At 48.1% G+C, this 11,721-nt stretch overlaps 1 protein-coding gene across 1 annotated transcript; it reads left to right on the top strand.

Moving 5' to 3' along the window:
• Positions 1-2,512: 2,512 nt before the first annotated feature.
• On the top strand, positions 2,513-10,178 carry has3 (hyaluronan synthase 3; the record flags this gene model as incomplete). The annotated part of the gene is made up of 5 exons (XM_079743172.1): positions 2,513-2,592; positions 6,725-6,818; positions 6,953-7,500; positions 9,015-9,116; positions 9,249-10,178. Exons 2-5 carry the CDS (start codon positions 6,725-6,727, stop codon positions 10,176-10,178), a joined length of 1,674 nt encoding a protein of 557 aa, XP_079599298.1. The 5' UTR covers positions 2,513-2,592.
• Positions 10,179-11,721: the final 1,543 nt, after the last annotated feature.

Here is an 11,721-nt window from a genome sequence, read left to right as displayed (position 1 = left end):
CCTCATGCTGAAAAGCTTTGGTATGACATACTTTTGGATGATTGTAAACTATTTTTCAGTTAATAGTAATGGCTAGCATACAAGCTGTTTTGAAACCACATTAACTCTCAGAGGCTTCAGCACTGTGCTGGACTTACAGTCAACAGTTAACAAGTGAAGGCATAAAAGACAATAAATGATCTGTGTTGGCTTTACTCATGCTTAAAATGTGAGGTAACGCACACTATAACTTCATTGACTGTCCTCTAAATGACCTATATTTCCCAGGCTACGGAGACGGAAACCAGCCAGATGGACACAGCACAACTATTTGTCCGAGATAATTTCAGAACATGGAGCCATCCCAACTACCTACGCCTGTATACTAGAGAGATTAATCTAGTCTGTTGCTTATTTAATAATTACAAGCACGAGTGTCCTTGGGGAGGAGCCATGCGTTGCTAACTCAGCACTTCAAGTGTTCAGGTGCAGATGCGCTCTGATGAAGGAGCATCTCACACTGTATAAATAGCCACCTGCCTGCAATGCATTCCTCAGTCTGTCCTAAGTCACGACTTTATGGATCAGGAAACATGGCTGAAATCTTCAATATGCCAAGGTGACCTTGGGAGATTGACTTGTGTTCTTTTCAAAATACCTCTTTGTTTGGACTTCATAAAAACTTGAAAGAACCGTAGTTGGAAGGCAATGAAACACACTATGCACATTGCATCTGAATCAGCATTCTTCCCGAGGGGGGCAGCAAGTCTGCCTGTTTATTCTAGCAGCATAACGGCATAGCACAGCAACTCTTAAAAAACGTGTTTTTATCGCTGTATTGCACATATCAGTGTTTCAGTAAATGAAACGTTGAGTACTGTTGTTGGACAGTCCAATGAAATAGAGCCTTTGGTTAAATGTTATTAATGTTAATAGTAATGTCTCACTTTCTCCAACTATGTTATTAATTGGAGGGAGCGAGAGAGAGAGAGAGAGAGAGATACTCCATCCACTGAGTATTGATCATCCCTGGGCACACTGCAGTTTTATTTACACCATATGTGAGCATATAGAGCATGTGCATGCAGTCTTCAGCAAGGGTGCGAGAGAGAGTGAGAAAGAGAGCCGGGGCTGCAAGAGAGAGTGAGGAGGGGCTGGGCGGGGGGGGGGGGATAAATAAACCCATAAGGGATGCTTTGACACATGGGCTGCAGGAATTAAAGAGGGGGGTCGTTTCAATGCAGTCAAGGGGCTTGTTTGGGGCTGCTGTCGACACCGCAGTGGGACAGAGAGAGCAATCTGTGGGACGCCCAGCCAGTGTGAGTGTGTGTGTGTGTGTGGGAAGGGGGGGGGGGGGGGGGGAAGAAGACAAGTAAGGGTAAGAATCAGAGATGGGGGGGGGGGGGGGGGGGGGCTGAATAGAAGATGGTGTGTCACCCCTGCCAGGTGACGCACACACCCTGCCCCAGCCAGTCAGCCAGCCAGCCCGCTGCTTGCCGGGACAGTGTAAAGAGAGTGGAGGAAAGAGAGACAGAGAGAGAGGGAGAGGAGAGAGAGGGGAGCGAGAAAAGGGGGTTTGGGCTGCAGTGCAACGGGATGCGGCGAGGAGCTGCGGCAGCACAACGAGACGAGGGAGAGAGAGAGAGAGAGAGGGACAGGGAGAGAAAGGAGGTGAAAGAGGTGGAGAGACGTCAGAGAGTGAAGACCGGTGGTTTTCTGGACGTGCACCGGACTGAGAGGGGACCACCGGGACAGTCAAGATCAAGGCCACGGTTTGACCCCCCTCAAGGTGACATGGGCCGCAGCCCCGCCAGCTGCCAATGCACGAGGGACGTGGATGGGAACTCACGAGCCCCCCAGACGCACCACCGTCACTTGCTCTTTCCAGGTCTGCTAGCCAATCGGATGCAGGCTGACCGAGGCAGGGAGCGGACCTCTGTTGAGCGGATCCTCAAGTGAGGAGGAGGAGGTGCAGGAGGAGGAGGAGGAGGAGGAGAGTTGGTGGAGAGGGGGGAAGTGTGGGGGCATCGCCTTATGCCCTGGGACGGTTCAGGGAGGCGGGGAGAAGTTTAGAGGAGAAGAGAGGAGACTGGTGCTGGAGGAGGAAGAGGAGGGTCCACAGGGGCCGACGCAGGAGCGCCACGCAAGGAGGCGGGGCGGGGAGGGGGGTTAGGGACGAGGAGGAGGCGTGGAGGGAGGTGGGGGACGGGGCCCGGTGTATTTTTGGACGCGGGGGTCCTCCTGAATTAAGCGCGCGAGCAGGCAAGCGAGGGAATAAAGATGTAGTGTGAGCGGTCTGGGCCTGAGCGGTGGACGTGGAGGGCGGAGGAGCGGAGGGAGAGGAGAGAACAAGGAGTGCGCTGTGCCGCGCGGCAGAGGAGAGGAGAGCGAGAGCGGGACGGGCGCCCCTGGGTGACTGACTGAAGCGGGCCCCGACAGCTGGACCGAGCCAACGGACGGAGCGGGAGGGGGGAGAGTGAGAGACAGGACAGAGGCGTGCTGGGGGGTGGGGGGGGGGGAGCAGCGGGCGACGGACGCACCGGCTGATGATCTGACGCTCGGGGAACTCCTCAAGGGGACCACGGAGACGGAGGGGTCCGCTGGACGAAGAAGGTAAGGATGACAAATGATCCCCGTCACTGTGTGTGTGTGTGTGTGTGTGTGTCTGTCTCTGTGTGTGTGTGTGTGTGTGTGCCTGTGTCTGTGCGTGGAGCTATATTTGCGAAAGGAAAATAAAGCAGACATTGAAACTCTTTGAAAGAGCTAGGGTTCGGAACATAAAGTTTATGAATAGGAATGGAGTGTGCTCAGCTAAATCCATGTGACACGTGGTGGTTTGAATCACCGAAAATGGCTTGGAAGAAGTGGCTCTTTCATAATTCAGCCATTCAGTCATCTTTTTAAACGTTTTAATTTCATTAATAACGTGGAATTTGTATTCCTTATGAGGACTACTGATGTTTCGTATCTGAAAGGTTATAATCAGCAACCGTGTTTTCTTATGAGTCACAAGCCTGTAGGCTGTCTTTGCTTTTCTCGCGTGCGTGTGCCAACATACACACACAACAACCCTTGACAGAAAGCCGGACAGGAACACCTCAGAATTGTGTTCCCCAAGCGTCCCCAAAGAAAATGTTGACCTGTTGACATTCCATGGCGTCATCAGCGCCACGGTGACTCGCACCCGGCGCCGGGTTCAGAGTGACGTGTTTGGAGGTGTTTCTTTTATATCTGTTATCCTTCAAATGTTGGCTCTAAGGTGAAAAAAAGCTCCCTAGTCTAAATGTTGGTTTCTGTATCCCAAAGGTTCCCCAAACCAAAAAAATTGAAGAATGGGACCCAATTGGAGCCCCTCAACTGTTTCTATTCATCTTTTGGCGTGGGGTGAAAACCTTGATGTGTTGTAAGACCCATTTCAGGGACTAGCATCCACAGTCAAAATCTAACTGTACCTGCGATTTGACTTCCTGGGATATGTCGTCTTGGACAGGGAAAAGAACCGAATTAGACATGTAGGTCTAGGCTGGAACCATTATATGATGTTGGACGTTACACTTCCACTGGGTAGCAGAACTTATTTGCCTCTCTGCTTTTCCTTCGGACGTGAGCTGAAGCCAGTAAGTAGTGTGTAGGCTCACAGGTGTGAATCATCTGCAGCTGAATGTAAGGAACAGAATGTAAGGCACAGAATGTGTGAATGTTATTGGTTGGTGTTTGCTCTCTTTTCCCACTGAAAGGGTCTGGGACTGTAAACTATGGGAATTTTTTACCTTTCTCCCTCTGCAAATACATTTGCACAAGCACACATATTATAAGCTTTGTGAATTATCTGACCTGTATCACTTCCATATGTGCAAACCATTGCTGGGCAATATTAAAAATATTTGAGCTCAACAACACTCACTTGATACTTTTGAAAAAGTTAATTCACTGGTCTGGAATAACTTTGTCTTGGCTGAAATGTTCATAGACGGCTCCTAAAATCAGTTCCTAAACATTTACCCACTGTGTTCCAACATCCCATGGTACAATCTTCACTGACCAGCCCTATCCTCTTCCCCTTCCAAACCTCCACACCAATTCTTCCTGTTTCTCTCTCTCCCACTGGCCCTCCTTAGGTACAACCTTGTTCTCTCTTTCTTTTCATTTCTTTATCTCTTCCTTTCTCCGCTCCCTCCTTCTTCCTTCCCATATCAATTATCCCTTCCTGCTCTACCAATCATCCCCCTCACAGCCAACCTCTGTAAAAAGTCCCTTGTCCAGAAAGTAGGGAGGTCATTAAGCCCCAACAGGCAGACCACCTCCTCCACACCGGCTCACCTGAGCCTGCAGCCCAGTTGCTCAGTGGGCCAGGAGGAAGATTCCACCTGGGACTGACTTGTGAGGAAGGAGGGGCGGGGGAAGGCAGCCGGCATGCCAAACATGGGAAAAACCCACAACTCTCTTTGGATGCTGGGATTTGCATCAGGGAATAGAGCCTTTGTTTTTCTTCGGATTACCCTGATTAAAGGTTTTTGATTTCCTGGAAGTGCTTGACATTGATGCCGAGCTGCTTGGAGAGCGCTTTGGGAATGCTAAACTGGTTCCACTGGGAAGCTTGGCTGATGGATAATATCCTGCGTGTTGAGTGAAGAGGGACAGAACCGAATCATGAGGACAGTGCAATTCTCTCAGCAGGTGCACCTGAAGTGATGCACGTTTAGACAACACACCTCTGGGACTGCTCAATACATTGTAGACATTGAGAGGCGGAAGCCTGTGAGTTAGTCTCCACAAATCACAGCATCCACAGATGCTCTGGACAATTCCCTATTAATCCTGTAACCTTGACTGAAGACCATCGATTTCTGGCCAAGGTGACTTATGCTGTTTTGGCAGTCTTCAGATTTATGGTTAATGTTGTGATTTATGTTCAAGGGCGAAGTGTCCTTAACCTGGTTAGATTTGAAATGTCTTTACACTCCAGCCAGCTCCAAGTCTTTCTAGCAGTCATCTTATGGCTGATTCCCAAGGACCTTAATTGGAAACCATTCTAGGTTTTCAATCTTCATGTTATGATCTTGGTCTTAGTTTGGAAGGGGCTTGAACCTGTGTATCTATTTATTTGTTCAAAGCATAAGAAAATGTAACAGATAATAAGATGAAGTTTAAACACTAATGCTGGTCATTGAAATGATTATTAACAATTACGACCAACCAACCTAACACTCAGCTAGACTAACCATGTCCCGCTGTGTCATCCTGCAGTGAGCGTCCATAATTGATCCTACCTCTGTACTGCCAGCTAGCCTCTCTGGCCCTGTAATCAGGCCATTACCATCCTGCTTTATCTTCCCTGTGCCCTGGGGGAGGGCTTGGACCACTGCCTATCACTGTCCATGTAGTTCCCAAGGGATCATATGCCGACTAGACTCTCTAACACGCTTGACTATTAGGCTCATTTAATTCCCTCAGTCAATACTTCACATCCAGATACTTCAGATAATTCTGAAATTTCCTGTGAACACATTTAGAGTAAACCTGCTATCCATGTGGGATGTAGGTCTTGTGTACGCGCCAGGATTGGGTTTAGGGGTTTTGTAACTCAGCACATTTCCTCCTACAGTTCCCTGACAGGCTTGATATTCGATGATGACTAAGAAAGTCTATTGAAGGTGCTGGTTTTAAATAACACCCCGGGTATTAATGGTCCCAGGCAAGAGCGGAGTTCGGAAAGGAATTTGAACTGGGTGCTGCATTTCCCCCAAACCCCTCTACTCTTTCAGTGGCTGAACAATTCCTGCACAATCCCTCCACCTGAGTCTTCCATCTCCCATTTATGGTTGAGTAGCCCAGTGCCAGGTGTTGGTAATCTGTGTGTCCGCTTTGGCCCGGCGGACACGGAGTCTGTCTGCGCCCCATGGGTTCCACAGAGCTGGCTGTTGTGATGTGAGCCTGTGAATGAGGACTGTCTCCCCTGTACAGACCAAACGGGGCGGGGCTGAACCAGGGGCACAGGGAGGTAATTTAGTGAATGAAAGGACAGGATTGTCCCTCCCCCTCCCAGCCTCCTTTACCCGACAAGGCCTTTAATTAGAGCCATTAACCTGGAGTTTGGTTTGGTGGGATTTTTGGGGTATGTGTGTGTAACAGTGGCAAGAGAAAAGGAAAATGGTTGATACATAAAAAATGGAGTGGAGTGGTTAGGGAGTTTTCCTACAAGGGATTTACCCAGGGGCAGTTTGATCCACAACAATATGGGCCTTATGCCAGAATGTTTTGAAAGAAAGTCGTTTCTCAAAGCCGGACAGAGTCGTATGACTTGACCCAGAGTCTACCTCTCTGCTTCTAGTTTCATAGCTTCCATTCAATGAGGCTGTGTGCTTCCATGATGTCATTTGCTAATGAAAGCATGTTTCCCAGCTGACAGCTCTTGATGAAGGTGTTTTACAGTAAAGCCAGGAAATGAAACTTCCCTGACCTGGGGGGTTTGCTGGGGAAGGGGTTGGTCTCTTTGCCATGGTCCTTTTAAGATAGACGACAAGCTGCAGAGGTAGTGCCTCTTGCATCTTAAAGGCGTTACTTGGCGATCATTGCCTTTCATTGCTTGTGAAGCATACTCACAAGTGGTTCATGATGTTGTGATGTGTGAAATATCTTAAAGCAATTAGCATTGCGTATTCTAATGTGAATTATTCTTCAATGAGTCTTCCCTTTTTTAGGTCCCTGTGAACTGACTTTGACACACTGTCCTCCATCCCCTCAGATGCCCTCCCGATGCAGGAATACGTTGAACATCGTGGTCACCACCCTCTTTGCTGCGGTGGTGCTCTTCGCCATCCTGCTGGCCTATGTCACCGGTTGGTTTGTCCTTCCTGCTTGCCATCTCTCAAACCACTCGTACATACGATTAAAGACATTCAGATGCATTGAGTCCCTACGGCGCCTAACTTAACCCTTTGCATACCCATTCAACCCAATCTCCCCTCTGCAGGCTACCAGTTCATCCACACCGAGCAGCACCACCTGTCCTTCGGCCTGTACGGCGCGTTTCTCTCCCTGCACCTCTTCCTCCAGAGCCTCTTCGCCTACCTGGAGCACCGGCGCATGCGGAGCCCCGCTCGGCCGCAGCACCTGCGCCGCACCGTGGCGCTCTGCATCGCCGCCTACCAGGAGGACCCCGACTACCTGCGCAAGTGCCTGCGCAGCGTCCGCCGCATCTCCTTCCCCGGCCTGAAGGTGGTGCTGGTGGTGGACGGAAACCGCCCCGAGGACCGCTACATGATGGACATCTTCCAGGAGGTGATGGGCGGTGTCGACCAGGCCGGCAGCATGGTGTGGAAGGGCAACTACCACAGCGACGGAAGCGGGGGCGGCGTGAGGGGCGGGGCCCGCAGCGCCGTGCACATGGAGGAGGCGGTGCGCGTGGCGCGGCTGGCACGAGGCTGCCGCTATGCTTGCGTCATGCAGGAGTGGGGCGGGAAGAGGGAGGTGATGTACACGGCTTTCAAGGCGCTGGGGGACAGCGTCGACTATGTGCAGGTGAGTGGAGTCTTTAGGGTTTGTGCTGTAGAAGGTTTGCTCGCAACTTGTGGACATCATGTCTAGCTAGAATCCCAAATATCTGGATGACAATCGTAGTCTCTTTAATGGGGGACATTAGAGGGGATGTCATTTGTGTTTTTGTTCTATTAAGAAATATACAATTCGGTTAAACCTGCCGGCCTCCTTCTTTTCTCTTAAAGTTACCATTTTGGCAATGAATCTGAATTGTTCGATTTCAGCTTATTTCTAAACTGTTCATATAGACTGTGTGACTTGTGTATTTTTTCGTCGTAGTAGTAATTCTTGAAGTAGAAAGCAACTTGACAGGTTGGATCAGAGGGTTGAATAGATGGTTTATTGAAGGATGTAATACAGCACAGATACAGACTTAGGTGGAATAGTCTTAGTGTAGGTGGTGAGGAGTAGTCTCCCGATGTGCTCCTTGGCTGTCGATCCCTCTTCTCACCAAACCAAAGGTTTTGGGCGAGTATTATAGGAAAGAAAGCGTGAATAACAAAATAACAGATGCAGTGTCTCCATTGATAAGGTATATGGCCCTGGCTATGTCCCAGACGACCGGGTTGGTTCGCCCTTGTTGGGACATCACAAATGGCAGAATGTTGGAAATAACACCTCGTATCAGTAGTAGAGGCACTGGCCTGTTCCTAGACTAAGAAATGTGAACACAGAGTACACATTAAAATACACCAACATTCTACATTAAAAGTGACCTTTTTGGCAATGAATCTGAATCAAAGATCACTGAAGCTTTGGAGTTAGTATTAAATGTCATAACACTGGCAGAACCTAATTTGTCATCCAAAATGGTAACAGACAGAGATGCAGTTTTGCTAAATCAATTACAATGTCCAGTGGGCCAAGACATACAGATCACCACATTGATTCAGATGGAAGAGTAGCTAGAAGTCTAACCTTGTTGGCTATTGGCATGTTCATGAGTCCAAATTTTTCATCTGACAGCTGCATTGATAATTAAATGATTTGGCTACTCATTCCTGAGTACCTGGAAGAAAAAATATATAAGCAGCTAACACAAAATTATGGACACATTGTGAGTCATATTTAGGTTAACCGTACCGTCCTGTTGTATGCTATTTAAATAGTTGTTGCACATGTTTTGATGGACGATATAATGGTTACATCTGATTTTATCTGGCTGCTGCCTGTCTGACATGTTCTTGCGGCTGGTCAGATGTTTGCATCTGTGCATCGAGAACCTTTGCTCTGCAATTAGGATAAAGCAGCTGGTCGCTTCTGTCAGCGGCCTTTCATTTATGTCCTGGACATCAGTACATACTTAAAGCCCCTCTGCCACATGCTTGCATCGCGCCCATTCGCCTGTGTGCTTATACCAAGAACTCTGTTAGGTATTCTTCAACATTGGTGTGTGTTGTGTGTGTGCGTGTGTCTGTGTCTGTGTGTGTGTGTGTGTGTGTGTGTGTGTTTGAAAGAAAGACACAAGGTGAACCATTGTCTTTGTGGCTCTTCAGGTGTGTGACTCAGACACTGTTCTGGACCCAGCCTGCACCATAGAAATGCTGAAGATCATGGAAGAGGACCCGATGGTGGGAGGCGTGGGTGGAGACGTACAGGTAAATCATTAAATTATTGTGCAAAAAGTATTTATTTTATATTTATATACTACCCTGTTGAAAAATCACTGTGTTATATTTTTCATCTATCCCTTGCAAGTGACCTCTCATCCATGTCTGCTTTCCCTCCAGATTCTCAACAAGTATGACTCCTGGATCTCCTTCTTGAGCAGCGTGCGCTACTGGATGGCCTTCAACATCGAACGGGCCTGCCAGTCCTACTTTGGCTGCGTCCAGTGCATCAGTGGCCCGCTGGGAATGTACCGGAACTCCCTGCTCCAGCGCTTCTTGGAGCCCTGGTACCACCAGACTTTCCTGGGCTCCAAGTGCAGCTTTGGCGACGACCGCCACCTCACCAACCGCGTGCTGAGCTTCGGTTACAAGACAAAGTACACGGCGCGCTCGCAGTGCCAGACCGAGACGCCCACGCAATACCTGCGCTGGCTCAACCAGCAGACGCGATGGAGCAAGTCCTACTTCCGCGAGTGGCTCTACAACGCCCTTTGGTTCCACAAGCACAGCCTCTGGATGACCTACGAGTCCGTGGTCACCGGATTCTTCCCCTTTTTCCTGGTGGCCACCGTGATCCACCTGTTCTACCGCGGGCGGCTATGGAACATCCTGCTGTTCCTGCTGACAGTGCAGCTGGTGGGCATGGTGAAGGCCACCTACGCCTGCTTTCTGCGGGGCAGCCTGGTCATGATCTTCATGTCGCTCTACTCGCTGCTCTACATGTCCAGCCTGCTTCCCTCCAAGATCTTCGCCCTGCTCACCATCAACAAGGCCGGGTGGGGGACGTCGGGCCGCAGGAAGATCGTGGTGAACTTCATCGGCGCCGTGCCCGTGACGGTGTGGGCCACGGTGCTGCTCGGCGGTGTGGGCTACACCATCTACTGCGAGACGCAGGAGCCCTTCAGCGACTATGAGAAGGTGCTGCTGATCGTGGGGCTGATCCTGTACGCGTGCTACTGGGTCATACTGCTGGTGCTCTACCTGGCCATTGTGGCCAAGCGCTGCAACAAGCGGGAGGAGCAGTTCCACCTGCCGTACGCCGAGGCGTAGGAGGGGCTGCTGGGTGTCACGCGCCGTGCTGTGACTTTGTGAACTGCTAGCGACAGTCACTTCACCGAAACAGCTGCACTCTACTCCAGGCTGAATGACCCTGACCTAGGAAAGGCTCATATTTATCAATGGTGCTCAACAGTTGTGAGTCTGAGATACAGCAGCAATGATCCACTTAAGGGAGTCAATATTGAGACTGAAAATACATGTAACCCAATCCAATTCCCAATGTCACTGTTGTATGGTGCTTTACACTGTAAAATCAATGGAATGTTATGCCGTTTTGGATGATTCATATGTGCATATATTCATATGTTTAGAAGATCAATAGAAATCTGAATGCAGGTTTACAAATCATAATGGTTTGGGCATTTTTTTGGTGAAGCACAGTTATTACAATTCTTAAGTACTCACATTACAGTACAGAACAGGACTAGTTTCAGAGTCTTAAGGGGTCATGGCCGAGTGCAACCCTTCTCTCTTAGGTTATGTGTGCTGTGGATTAGTGTGAACATTTTCAAAGAAGGGAAGAGAAGGTGCTATATTATGCCGTATTTTTCTTGCATTTATTAAGTTAATTTGAAAACAAATGGCGACCATGCATTGTAACTGACCACAATGAATGGCCCTTACAAAAAGGGGAAAAAAATAGCTTTTTTCAATTTATGTGTAACTGTAAATATTAGTAACTGACAATATTATCAGGCCTGAGGCCGTAAAAAAGACTGTGGATACAATTGTGTCCCAAGTGTCATAGGACCTCAACCTATTCTGTCAAGCCGCTAATATTATAATCATCTGCTGCAATTTGAATTGTTTGTAATACACGTTTATCATTGGTACAGACAATCTGCCATTTCTACACCTGTATATATATATATGTGTGTGTGTGTGTGTGTGTGTGTGTGTGTGTGTTGGTACTGTTGAGCAGTTCCAGACTAAGAGTCGTCCATTGGTCTTGGTCTAGGTACAACCATATACCAGTTAGTTTTCCATTTACCATTCAAGTTTTTATATAAGAAACATTTATATTTTAATAAGTGCCAATTCACATTCATGTAACGGTTTAAGGTATGTTCCCAAACTAACTACCAACCAACCTTTTTAGTAGGTGGTTGGACCAAATATCTTCAATGTATCTTCAAAAATTAGCCAGTGTAAAAACCAATGACCAAAGAGAAACTGAGGTTCAAGGTAAAAGTTAATTTATTAAATAATAATTTCATGGTTTTATCGGTGACCTCTTCCTTGCTCTGTGGCTTTTAAAACACAATTTCAATTGGAATAAATAATTGATTTATCAGGAGGGGGTTTTCACACCTTCAACGGCATCAAACTATTTAAAAATGTAAACTCTGAATTATTTTTGCTGTGTTGCTTTGTCTCACTAAATGTAAGTGACATTTGTTTTTGAATGAGGAGGTTTTCACTTGTGCTACTTAAGTTATATCGGAAACCTGACTGACAAAAAGTATAAAGTAACTGACTAGGGTGGCCCTTTCTAATGGTTCTCTGTGCATGCGGCGGCCAGCTGGTAGAATCC

Source organism: Pollachius pollachius (assembly GCF_949987615.1).
Source record: "Pollachius pollachius genome assembly, chromosome: 9".
Taxonomy (NCBI): Eukaryota; Metazoa; Chordata; class Actinopteri; order Gadiformes; family Gadidae; genus Pollachius; species Pollachius pollachius.
Note: the sequence above shows the minus strand (reverse complement) of the source record. Positions and strands in the feature narration are given on the sequence as shown.